The 14,399-nt window shown below is 32.2% G+C and overlaps 1 protein-coding gene across 2 annotated transcripts in view; it reads right to left on the bottom strand.

Annotated features, from left to right (window-relative positions):
- The window catches only part of PSMD14 (proteasome 26S subunit, non-ATPase 14), a 99,864-nt gene that overhangs the window by 32,550 nt on the left and 52,915 nt on the right, over positions 1–14,399 (bottom strand). For both annotated transcript variants that reach the window (XM_043487704.1, XM_043487705.1), the window contains 4 exons: positions 10,839–10,910; positions 10,494–10,613; positions 8,415–8,485; positions 7,276–7,426 (listed from right to left, as the gene is read on the bottom strand). In XM_043487704.1, the coding sequence (XP_043343639.1) occupies positions 7,276–7,426; positions 8,415–8,485; positions 10,494–10,613; positions 10,839–10,910 (414 nt within the window). The remainder of the gene's footprint in view (positions 1–7,275; positions 7,427–8,414; positions 8,486–10,493; positions 10,614–10,838; positions 10,911–14,399) is intronic.

Raw genomic sequence — 14,399 nt, 5'->3', positions numbered from 1 at the left:
CACAAAAGCAAAAAAAAAGACCACTCTTAGATTCAGTTACTTCCCAGCAAGGTTTGTGTTTTATATGCCACCAAATATCCATTCCCCAGCAGAGTTCTTGGGACCCCTAATGCATATAGTACAGAAAAGATTTAATAGATTATCTATTAAACTGAAAAGCTCCAAGAAAGCATTTTTGGTTGTTGGGTTTTTTTTTGGCCACACTGCATGGCATACGGGATCTTAGTTTCCTGACCAGGGATGGAACCCGCACACTCTGCAATGGAAGCATGGAGTTTTAACCACTAGACCGCCAGGAAAGTCCATTCCCCTTTGATTTGTGTTTAATTAGGAATAAAAACTGTACACAGAAAAGCTATTTGGAATACAAAAAGTGGCAGCAGGCATCAATTGAAAAGCTTACTAGTGGTCTAAGAATAACCACTGATTATTAGAATAATGATCAATTATGACTTAGAAGAAAATCTACAACCATAGTCAATTCTACCCTCCAGAGGAAATTACAGAGATAACAACATGCTAAAGCAGATAAAACCAAGTCCTAGGCTCAGAAACATCGTCACAATTAACAAGGGTTAATATCAAATCATTTGAGTATGAAATTAAGCAACTAATATATATGGGCTATGAAAAGACCTTTTATATAAAGTTACAGGTTCCATTTTCCGGTACAACACTGGCATTAAAACAGGGAGTAGATCTTAATGCCCTGTGTGTCCACGGCATGCCTGGCACACAGTATGATCGACCAATGTCTGTAGAATGAATGACCAGGGTTCATTCCATTGAAGATAGAAAAGCATTCAAGAGGCAAAAGAGCCAATAAATAATTTTATAGATAATGGGACATTGTTTTAAAGGTTTTCCTGCATTTTTACAGAAACAGTTGAATTCAAACTAATTTGAAGCAGATTTCTTATCACTCAAATGCATAGAATTACTAAACAACAATAAATTTGCCCACAAACTGTATTATTAATACAGAAGTCTGAAATTAAAAGAATGACATTTAGGAACTGTTAGTTGTATATCAGATTTATACATAGAATTTTAAACATAAAATTGCTTTAACATTCTTAACTGACAATTTCTGATTATATAGATAAATTAGTGTTATAAACTATTAAGTCTAGCAGGAATAGTATATGCACACTAACACCTAAAATATTTTCTTAAGACATCCTCACAGATTATATCTGAATGTTATAAAACTTCAAATTGATACTAAGAGTGAAAAACAGGGCACAAACAAAAGATAATATAGTAACTAAACTTGTTCCAAGAGTTGGATGAGTATGCTCACAAAGCTATATTAGGAATAGAAATAGAATTTTTATGTGTCCTATTTTCTATTTTTCTCTTTCAGCCTGGAAAACTAGGCAAAGAAAAGGTGTGTGTGTATACAAAATTCGAGATAGGGACTATTCAGTCCTGAAATTAACTTTTATGGGATGTTGATGAAAAGAAAATCTTATGAATAATAGCTAAATGTATTCCACTAGCTTTAAAAGACAAATGACATGACAAACTTGAACTCTAGCTCTGATTACACAAAATTCAGATTTATCAAGGCTAATGTCTATGAAACACTGGCTCACTGACCTTGTCAATCTCATGTTTCACTCATTTAAAATATGACTCTATCATCACTAACATATACAAATTACTTCCTAAACCTCACAAAATTAGCTGCAGTTTTCTTACATGTTAAGTCAGAATTGGTAATAGTTGACCACTGACATACTCATTCCTTGATTTTATTTTATAACCACTTATGAAAAAAACTATTTTTTGCAAACAATGCATGAATTTCAGGATAAGGAAAAATTTCTCCCTTAAAAGAAGCTCCAAAAAAAAAAAAAAAAAGAAGAAGCTCCAATCTTGTGGGGGAGACAAAATTTAGGTGTGTGTGGGTGTGTGGGGGTGTGGGTGTGTGTGTGTGTGTGTGTGTGAAGTCATTTCATTCATGATTGACTTTTTGCGACCCTACAGACTGTAGCCCACCAGGCTCCACTGTCCATGGGATTCTCCCCTCCTCCAGGGGATCTTCCCAACTCAGGGATCGAACCCCCATCTGCTGCAGCTCCTGCCCGGCAGGCGAATTCTTTACCACTGAGCCACTGGGGAAATCCATAGACAGATGAATAAAACACAAAATGATTTTAATCACATCAATTCCCTCAAAGGTCAGAATTTTAGCATAATATATTGACATTCTTTTTCATCAGCATGCCCCAGAGAAATATGTTGGAAAAGCAGTAAGTGCCCAATAAAAACATCAGCTGAATTAGATGACTATTCCTAAATTAGTCTGAATGTACAAAATATAAAAAGGGAACTTTTTCATTTCTTTTGTAGTTGTTACCTTCACCTTCCTAAAATGAGCAAATTAGTAATTAATTTATACACTTATTCTTAAAATTTTCAAAAATATTCAGATTCTATTTTTAAAAATATGCTAGTCGGTTTTCCTTTTAAGTATCAATTATTTTAATCTTTAGAATAGTGAAGCGACATTTATTGCACATCTTCTACATGCATGTGCACAGTGTGTATATACACCACTTCACAATATTCATAACACTATGAGATAGTTACTAAAATCCCTGTTTTACAGATGAGAAAACTGAACATCAAGAGTATTTGATAACATACTCAAGGTCATGCTGTAAAACAAGTTAAAACTGGATTCTAATGCAGACTTGACCCCAAAGCCTGTGCTCTACTTATCCTCAGCCTTTATGAAATATAAGAAACAAAACTATTATTGAACAGTTTAAAATCTCCACCATCTTAAAACTTTCTAATAGAAAATTTCTTGGATAAGTAAACTATTTCCCCCCTTACCTTGAAAAAGACATAACCTTCTAGATACCTGAAAATAAAAAGTAAGCTCTTCTTCATTCCCTAATTCTTTCCTCCTTTATTTGTTTCTACTCTTCAAAGCCCTAACTTTTTTGTAAAACACTGATTAAAAAACAACAATAAAAACTACTCATTTTATATTCTAATATAATTCTGCGAAACATTCTAACATCATTCTGCGAAAAAAGAATGAAAAAGAACCACTTTGAATGGTATCATTTCTACATTTTCCGCATAAAGTACAAGCTCCTTTTTTCTAAGTAATGTCCTTAAAATTTGGTCCAAGTTTCATTTACTCTGTGCAGCTTACACTGATTTCTGCCTACATTTCATTTAATTTGCATTTACTATGTTTGCTACACAATACTATTTTATTGCATGTCGATACATAAAAGGTTCTAAGTATTAGTTGAATTATTTGTCACTAGCAACCAATTCAATACTTAGTTACAGAAACAAAGCAGTATAGTATAGTTAGTTTGTATTATATCAGTATGCAGTGTAGGATTATCAGCATATAATTGGCAGAATGTTACCTGGCTTACTAGTGACACTAAATATGTATGACTTCTCAAAGAGGCTAAGACTATTTTTTATTTATTTAATACCCCAAAATCATTAGCAAATAAGCATATCAGGTACACTTAAGAAGTATCTGATGATGAGTTGATCTGAAACCAGATAAAACAACATATTTTCAGAAGCCCATTGGATATTTCCAAACAAAGTAAACAAAAAATCTTCAAGAAAGTCCAGCCAGTGTGAAGATTTATTTGGGATAAAGGGGTTTCAGTGATTTTTTTTTTTTTTATGCTTTCAAAATAGGGAATAGATACAAAGATTGTTTGGAGTCAGCAGGTAACATCTGAACATTTTATTGACAGGAATCTTGTCAAGAAAATTAGTTCTCAAAAAAAGTAGTAATAGTTGTAGTCTAGTTTTGACTTTGCACAAAGTGATTATTCTTTTTGCCCTAATGAAGAAGTATAGTCATATTACAAGCTGAATTTACTTCTAAATTCATCGAGTCCAGTTGTAGGCTGAATATACAGGATAACAAAACATTAAGCAAGAGGCTGCCACCACGCCTCTTGAAAACTGAAGATTAAAACGTTTTCATATGTGTTTTCATTATCAGTAAACTAAAAGAGAATCCTAAAAACTATTTTACTGGTAAATTTAGAGAAGAACTCAATGGTAATTTCTATACGCTTATACTCCATTTAAATTACAAATGTTATTATCATTGATTTTTCACCTGTCTCATTTAAAAATACTTGCAGGCTTACACAATATACAGAGATATGGATTATTTATCATATAGTACATTTGATTGTTTATGCTGGTTAGGGATATCACAAAAGCTGACAAACATGAGTCTGCCTAAATTATTTTTAATTAATAGAAAAATACTATATAAGAAAATCAATTAATATATAATACCTACTAGAAATAGCACACAGAACTATTGAGAACTCTGAGAAAATGTACAGTTCCTTCCTCTGACTTATGCTGAAGAGAATGACATCTACCAATGTAAATTAAGAAAAGGCCCTGCAATGACTTTGGTACCAATTTTCCATTCCCAAGTGATTCTGATTACATTGTTCATATTAAAGAGTCAGTAAACAGCTTGAGTTCTTTACTTTTATAGACCTAGATTCTTATACTTGTTCTGCTGTTTATTACATAATAGGAGGATTTGGGGCAAAGTGATCTCTCTGACTATAAATTTTTTTTTACTCTTTTATTGACAGAACAATAGAGTCTATTTCCAGAATTACCAAAAAGAATAAATGAGTTAAATTCATATGGTTATTACCACAATACCTGGCACATAGCAAGAAATTCATATAGAGTCAAGCAAAAAAATGAAATAATAAAAGGAAATCAAACTTTATGGATTGAGATTACAAAGAAAGAATCCATTTTTACCTAATCACTCAAAATCAGGGCGATAATACTAGGACTTACAAAAATTAAAAGATAAAAATATACAGGAAAGAAGTATTAAAAGAACAGAGACCCAACTTAAATCATTTATACATAGACTGTCATTTTTTAACTCTTGATCTAATCATTTTAACAGCTTTGCTAAATCTTGTACAGAGAAGGGGAAGGGCGAGTCCTATGTTATTATTATTTTTTAAGTTTATATTCTTAAATTTAATGATTTAACTAGAACACTCTGGCCATGGATTTACTAAAACTTAATTTAATTCATAGTTTTGAGACATTGAGAGAACTATAAATGATAACCAAACTCAGGTACCTTATAAATGAAGTTAAATTATTGACAAAGAACTAGATCCTTATTTGAGGTAATATAATTGCATGAATATATATATGTTAGGTACAACAAGTGATGTGAAATAATGATAGATGCTAATACTAAATTTTTTCCAAAAATATTTTTTCAAGACATATAAAACAAGACAGTGATACATGTAATTCCATTAAGTAGTCTTTGATATACATTTTAAAACACTACATTTTACCACATTACAACTGTCATGTGATACAAGTGCATTTTTTAATGAACGCACGCTTTTAACATGAGTTATGCTTAATTAGAAACAAACAATGCAACTCCACTATTATATAATACCTAAACTAGGTTTGGAAACTAAAGCTGCCATTTAAAATACTTTAAACAAGATAACCAAAACACATATTCATTTACTTACATTCTATTTTGAAAATGCTTTCTTTCATTGTATTTAACTTTATATTTTCCTTTACAAACTAGCCACTATCACAAGTTAAGTATCATAAAAAGTCACACTAAAACTACAAAACAGAATTCTAATTATATTTAAATTTAAGTTTCAGTTATTATTTATAAGTGTTGTGGGGGGGGAATTTAATCAGATAGTTATATTTCTAAAATAATTATTACTTAAATGAGTTACTTATGGGTTACTTTTTTAAAAGGTATCTTAATTATCAGAGAATTAAACTTAAGAAATACTATACTGTACTATAATTCATAAAACTAACAAAATTCAAGGATTTTCGATTCCTTTTATCTATATCAGTTAAAAAACAACACATTTAATAGAAAAAGAAAGTAAATAAGTTGAAATACAGGTATATAGCAAGCCTCAGAAGTCACCCAGTCAGACCTGCCTACTATCAGTTTCTACTATTATTTTTGTGGCTAGTTTCTGCCTCTGAAAAGCTAAATCACATCTAATAGTATCATGATTTAGAGAAGACCTCAATTTTTATTCATCATAGTAATATAATGTCAAAAAGTGTTCAACTTCAAATTCATGAGAGAAAAAAACTCCCATGTTTTAACAACCATGTTTAGTTGGTTTGAGCTGGTGAGCAGATGTAAATGTAATCTGCATTACTATCAAACTCCAGGTCTCATATAGCAAGCTAATATTTATTTTTAAGTGCTCCAAAAATTATTTGTAAAAGCTGCATAAAAAGGATTCCATAAACGTATTGTGATTTTATTTTAACAATTATTCTACACTACAATGGAAGTACATGCTCAAACAAGACACCTCAGCAGTATTTTAAAGCAGTAACCACCTAGCCAATTTCTGTATGTTCTGTAGTTTTTCTAATCCACTCTCCCTGTGGTTGAGCAAAATCGAATTGCCTCTCACATTTGCAGACAGCTCTGTGAAGGTGATAATAGAGCTGCTCCCTGCTGTCATGAGGCAGGAAATAGGAAAATGGCATATGGGGCTAGTAAGAAAGAAAAAGAAGGAAAAAAAAAAAAAAAGAACGAACGAACAAAAAAAAGAAGGAAAAAAGAAAAGAAAGAAGGAAAAAAGAACTAAACAAGAACAAAAGATTTCAACAAGAACAAATATAACCCAATATGCTTTGCAAGTTAATCTCTTTTCAGAATCATTTAGCTTATCTAATCATTCATCTCTGTCCTCACTCCCAAAATGCAAACGGTTGATACCAAGTGTTTGGGGCAAGTTTTCATTGTCTAAAATATTTGGAACATACAACTCCAGAATATGCCTGTACAATGTCTGCAAAAGAGAGCTATTAAACTAGATTTGGTAAACACTGTGCCAATCCCAAATTTACCATTTTAAAATAAAAGGTGTAGAAATGTTTATGAAAATATTAATAAAATGTGAAAAGCAGGCTTTCAGTATGATTTAACATTCTTAAATCTATGAAATAAAATTATTTAAAGATAAACACTTCTGACTGATTAAAGAAGAAACAAATCTCTAAATAGTTAAATTGCTAGTAATAATACCAAGACACATTTATTGACTTGCAAGTTTTTTGTTTGGTTGTTTTTTTAAGTAAAGAGACCAGGGTTTCATTCTGTAATTAAGAAAAGCTTTAAACAAAATAGATTTTTATTTAATGTATCTGTAAACAGAATGTGGCAGGAGATGCTAATAAAGACAGAATCCACTCTACCTTTCCTTTTACACTCTGAATGGGATCCACAACCACTGCCACAGCTCTCTCCGACAAGGCTTCAAAGCTCTGCTGAGTGTTGATATCCACACCAGAAAGCCAACAACCAAAGCCAGGGTGACTGTGATACCAACCAACAACCATCTCAGGCCTGAAACAAAGAGGGCATTTAGCCGTTCAGAATAGAACAAGTAATACATTTATGATATGAAAAGAAACAACACACTAACAGGGTATAAATTAAGAAGAGATGAAAAACACACAGGTGTGAAAAAATACCATTAGAAACACTGAATCATACACCATATTACCCAGAAAACATGGAAATGAATAAGTGTGACAAAGGAGTGCTATCATTAAGAGATGCACATTAGCAGTGGTAGATAAGGCTTTCAGTTTTTCACCTTGTTACCACACTTTCTCAGAGCCAGTTTTTACCCTTTCAGCATTCAAGTAAATATCTACTCTTTAACTCCTTAGCTCTGGGAGTTGAATTTTTCAGGCAGAGTACATTTTTAACAATGGACACCAGGATCCACTGTTGTGAAAGGATTAAATATCAATTAAACCAGCAAGAGAACTAGGAACTCAGTCAAAAACCAATTTGCACTGTTCTGCCCAGCTGCTGAGCCTTTTGCTAACATTAATTTTGAAGTTTTTTTCCACAGTAGAAGAATTTGAGCAAGAGAATGACAACTATTGAGAGATTTAATCTGGGGTAAAAAACCTGAACAATATTTGAATTCTACTTTCCCTGTCTGTAAAACTAGATATGACTACAAATATAATTCAATATTCAGAATTTTATTTAGCTGCAACTCTTGAATTTTGGAACATACAAGCTCTTTCAATTATAAGTGACTAGAGAGTAACTCCATATGCTAAACAGAGGGAAGCTACAGTCCAAGTTTACTATGGAATGGTTGAGAATTTTAACATGAGGCATTTTTCTGACTGGCAAATTTCTTTGACTCTACAGGAAAGAGATACTAGATAGGTAAGCACTAAGAGTAACACTATCACATTAACAACACAGTTTTTTTTCCCTAAGAATGATATTCATAAACATCTAAAATTCTGAGACATATTTCTGAAAATATTTCCCATTATTCCATTATATGATCACTTGAAATATTTACCTTCCTGTCTGCTTCAACATATCCAACATTTTAGCTTGGAACACTGGATCAACTGCCTCCACACTAACGCCCTGGTTTAGAAAAAATAAAAAAATGGTTAGCTTCTACAACAATAAAAAAAATTTGTATTACAAGATAATGAACAAAAAGCTACTGCCAAGAAACCTATGTACATTATTTGGGGATACCAAAATAATTTAATAGATTTTGATACCCATATTTGATACCCATGTCATTCATTATAAATCATACATCAATAAAACTTTTTAAATTGCCAAGTACCAAAAAATTGTCAAGTACCAAACTGCTGTTAATGAGTTAAGGTAATTTTTAGGATGCTTTATATGAGTTTACAGTCATGACTAATGTGTACACACACAAATACACACCCACACAAGAAATACCATATTAGTGAATCAATAGCTTCTTGTTTAGATTTGTCTAGGCAAGCATACTTCCTAAAATCATCCTCTGATAACTGATAGGCAATAAGTCCCTTCCATCTCATTCAAAGTTCTATGACTATTTGGCTATTGTTATAATCAACAGTTCAAGTCTTTTTCTTTTTTTTTTACTTCAGTAATGTAAAGACCCTGGAAGGAAAATAATTTAACAATTTAAAGAGTTCATTTTTCTTGTTTTTTTGGGTGGCTGAGCTGGGAGGGGAGGAAGTTCAGTGCTTTTTTTAAGACTTCTTGGTAGATTAGGCAATTGGTGGGAAATAACATACATTTGAAATATTACCTCAAATACAAAAGCATTCTCAAAAAATTTCCCACAAGAGACAATCTGTAACCAAGTCTTTTAAATGCTACATTATTTTGCTAGTTCAACCAAAAGAAAATTTTAGGACATGTAAGAATTAAAGGCATTCATGTCATCTCTCCAGTGATAGATTACTGTCATTATAGCTCCCTCAAGGCTTCCCTCTAACATCAGGAATTTAAGTCTAATCTACTTAAACAAACCAGTTAACATAAGCACTTCTTCCCACCAAAACAAACAGTATTTTGAATTCTAATTGAGAGTGCATCCTCAAGAACAGGGGTATGCAATCTGCTGCCTACAGGCTAAGAATGTTTTTTTACATTTTTAAAGGGTGGTTTAAAAAAAAAAACAAGAATATGAGACAGAGACATATGTCTTTACAGAAAAAGTTTGCTAACTCTTGGGCTAGAAGAGAAACTTTCCAATTCTACTACACAGAGTGAACATAGAGATCAAATATTCTATTTTATATGATCAAACAAACATTTACAAGGAAATAAAGGATATTAAAACTTAAGAACCCTTTACTATAACAGATATCCACATAAGGACATTCATCAGATAAATATACATATTCTCTTAGGCAAATGGATGAGAAGAATACGTGTGTTATTTTTTGGAAAGTCAGTAAATGGTTTTTGGTTTTGGCCAGTTTTTAAAAATCATAATACACACCTATCTACAAGTCCAATGCATTAAACAAAACAGGAAAAAAAACAACAACCCCACAAAAAACTCCCATGGGTAGATGGGTAGAGGACTTTCACAATCAGTATGCAGTATGCTTAGTCTATGACAAAATACCACAACCAGGCAAAAAGAACTAAAGTCTGTCATGGTTTCTGGTTTTTTTAAACTTAACATTTTGAATAGGAAAAGCTTAAGAGTCATACATTACCATATATAGAACATTTTTAAATGGGTGCTATTTCAAAACAGTAAGAACAAAACATGAGGACTAGACAATGTTCATGATTTAAAACTTTGAGTCTCTGAAAACTTTTGAACTAAGTATTCAAACTAATCAAACTAATATCCTACCATATTAAAATAGCATAAATCCAGTACACTATGCTAGTTAAAGCTGAAAGAACAAGTAAAGGGATTAAATGTTAGCATCACTTAGTCTGTAGACCTATAGGGAATTCATAATTCATCTACAAGATTTAACTCAATACAGTCTAAAAATTATTGTTATTAATCCTTTATAATTAATTTTTCTATCAATAAAATTACCATATGAGTTATTTTGCATAGGAAAAGAAAAAAGAAACACAGTTACTTGCAGCAGGCAACCATAAAGGTACTCACTGTTCCTGACTGTGGCATAGCAAACACATCGATCACTCTGACGGTGTAATCATCCACAAATTCTCCAAGCATAAGACCCATAACTTCCATTGGAACTCCAGCTCGACCATGTTTTAACATCTGTAAAGAGGAAGATACACAGACACAAAGCCTTTGAGCTCTTCGAACACCCCTCTTTTAATTAATAACCTAATTGTGTTTCAGTGGAAATAAAACCACTCTATTTATACATGCACCTAAAACAAGTTTATGTATGAGAGGGTTACTACGAAAAATATTTCAATGTAAAAGACACAGAGAAAGCAGCAGAGCTCAGTAAAAGCAGTAACTCCATTCAACACTTACTTTTAACAGTGCCAGGGAAGAGATATAGACTTGTTCTGCTGTGTCCACTGCAGGAGCATCTGTAGGTGGCCCCTAGAAACAAGCATAGAAATCATTATAAATACATAGAAATTATGAGTTCAAAATTAAAGTCCCACATTATTTAAACATGATTATTTTAAAAGAGTTTAGAGAAAACATGTTAAGTATCCTTTTATTCAGCTACAGCATAAACAATCAAAACAAGCTTGCAAATATCAAACCTGTAGAAAATATCAAACTTAGCATTCAGGCAAGTTTCCAATGGATGTAATGCATGAATCTTTCAGCAATGCTAGCTCACCTCCACTACAAAATAGATACAATACACCAATTAGCTATGTTTCTTACCTCAATGTGAAAGCAAACTGCAGCTGGACTAGTATGATTAACTGAAGAACCAACACAAACAGTAAATTCTGTGAGCGTGATTTTCAGCTAAAGACAGCATGTAGATTGGGGCTTTGGGATCTCTGCCGATACTTCGGTATGGGGATGAAGTAGGGAGGCGGAGAAGACTTCTAATCCCTAGGTGAAAGAGCTGTGAAAACAACATGCTCTGCACTTCACCTGAAGTTGTTCCCTTCCCCTACACAACATCAAATTTAACAAAACTGCCTCAGATGTGAGCAAACTGGCTGAGACTGGTGTAGCTAATGGAAAAGACTTCCAAATCCTGACAACTACCTTTAAAGAAAACATTACTATTAATCTTACCTAAGAAGACACTATGTTTCTCCCTAAAGATTTTGTCTTCTTCATCAAAAGCACCACATCTTTTTTTTACTATAACATTCTGCGGCACAAAGTAATTTACATATAGTTCTTACCCTCAATATGACTACAATCTTATAAAATTAATTCTGCCCCAATCAGTGCATACAGAAAGCTTCTTGTTTTTTTAATACTGAGGATTCTGGGAGAATAAAGTGACATGTACTTTTAACTGCCAGGTCCTGTTTTGCTTAAAGTCCCCTTTCCTTAACAATAACTGTTACAAACTATTTAATGAATATGTTAGTTATCTAAACTGTAAATCAATGCTCTAACTTGCTTTTATGGCCTTGCTTATTACTAAAATTAAACAATTGCTTTATTCATTACATTTCACACTTATAGGTCTCTGTGTACTTTATGTTTCTTCTTGTCTATTTATATGCCAAATTCTGTGATTTTCTGTTTTGTTTTGTTTAAAAGCTCATAATATTTACTGGAAGCACTGAGTATAAAAAATTCCAGAATACCTTTTCTCTAAATATAAGCAACACATATAAAAATTACCTCTATTCGCTTATATACAAAGTGGTGAGAAAAATAAAATCCTTCAAATATTATGTTTAAAAATAAATACCAGATAATACATTTTAAAAAGTACCAAATTCTTCAATCTATTATCACCTAATACAGCTTTACTGCTTGCCTTTCAACTAGTTATGAAAACTCTAAGGTAAACTAAAGTGCCATAATGCCAAAACATTTGTTGAGATCATATAAAACATGGTAATTTTGTTGATATGACAATTTTATTCATCTAAGAAAGCTAAGAAAGTTTAAGAAAAAAGAGAAGATAGTAGTAAATTAGTCATCACAAGAAGTTTGGGGAGAAATAATACTTTAAGATCAAGATAATGAACATTATATTTATAAAAATTATTTTCTGATTCAGAGCAACTTAAAAACTGCTCACAACAAAAGAATTTAAAACTGGTATTTAGGTTATAGTTATTAATATAACCTTTCTCAACTTGCCAGAAAATACTTACTAAGAAAAAAAGAAGAAGAAGAATAGGGAAATAAAGCATCACATCATCACCAAAATGCACTGTCAACAAAATTCAGAAACTATTTCTCCCATCAATGAAAGAACACTGTTCTGTTCAACAGTATATAATATCCTGTACCTAGCAAAGTGCCTGGCACATGGAACTCAGTAAGAAATGGTTGGAAAAAAACGAATGAGCAAATTAAGGTAGTGCAAGTCAAAAGAACAGAAAAGAAAAATACCCACCAGTTACCCTGGGCCTGAGAACAAGCCACATGCAAGTATATGTAAAGATCCTTAGCTTCTCTCTATGGTCTTCTGCTTCAGAAACACACTAACAGAAAACCACGCATCTGGTTTCTCTATTGTATGGGTGCTATGTTTTGAGACGGCAGCCAGTATTTTCTATTGCCCCCTCCATTACTATTCTGTTTCTTGTTCTAGTTAGAACAAATTGCCCCCAAAACAACTTGGCAAGACACTGTCTATGTAAAACACTGTCTATAGGATAGATGTGTTAAGGATCTCCAGTAGCAAAGAATATCTGCTATCATTTTTCTATCATTATGCTCACTTGTTCAGAATAGCACACAACCAGGAAATGAAGGTGAAGAAAACTCCATTAAAGACTCTGGAAACTAAGCTAAGACAATTATGTAAGAAACAGTACTGCTGTAGGTCAGAGATCACCTGAGCTGAGAAAATGCAGAGCTGTGGACAACTCACCTACATTGCCTTCCGGCAAACACTCATGAGGAATACCATTCAGACAATTCAAGGAGAGGAAAGTCATTTACAAGTAGGAATCATAAACAAATTTCTAGAAAACTATTTGGCATCAGTAGATTACAACATGATTTCTTATCTTTGGAATAGAATACTGGAGGACAGACCAAGGTGAAAGCACGAAAAATAATGCAGAATTAAAATTACACTGGAGGAAACAAGGATAAAAATAACACTATCACACATTTAATTCAGTGATGTAGAATATAAACTTTAGAAAATGTCTTAGAATGCAGAATAAAAAGTTAGAGATGAAAACTATTAGAAACATAATGATACTTAAAGAGAAAGTAAGGAGATGTAAACTATGAAATACAGTTGATCCTAAGGAGAAAATAAGAAATGGAAAGAAACAATTAAGACAAAGCAAAAGAGAATTTCTTGAATTAAAAAAAAAACTCAACTTTTGTACTACTAAATGTCAATGACAATAACCAATGAAGAAAAGTGCTTGTAAAAGTTTAGGTAAATCTTAACTGCATAGATAAAGCATAATTTCTAAAACCATAGAAATAGGAAAACTCAATAACCTGAAGAAAAAAATCAACTCAGGTTGACTTTGGATTTCTTTGCAACATTAAATGGCACAGTTTCAGACTTTTAAGAGAGAAACTCTGTGAAGTCAAATACATTATACTTGGTCAAAAAAAAAAAGTCTGAAAGCCTACAAATATATTACTAAATATACAAGGACTCAGAAAATATGACTCCAGCAATCTTCCTTCAAAGAACTTCTTGAAAATGATCCAGTTGAGACCCCACAAATCAAAATTAGAAAGTCAAAAATGGAGAAGCCATTATATAAAACAATCTGTTAAGACTACTGAAAGACAGTTAAAAACAGAGACAGATCTAAAAAAATACAAATAACCAGGGTTCAAAACTACAGATATTACCCAATAACTGTATAGAGCAATGGGGAGAAATAACGTATACAAAAGTCCATCTGACATATAGAAGGGGAAAAAAGAGATGTGTTTAATAAGTGTTGACTT

This window comes from Cervus canadensis, chromosome 15 (genome assembly GCF_019320065.1).
Source record: "Cervus canadensis isolate Bull #8, Minnesota chromosome 15, ASM1932006v1, whole genome shotgun sequence".
Classification (NCBI taxonomy): Eukaryota; Metazoa; Chordata; class Mammalia; order Artiodactyla; family Cervidae; genus Cervus; species Cervus canadensis.
Note: the sequence above shows the minus strand (reverse complement) of the source record. Positions and strands in the feature narration are given on the sequence as shown.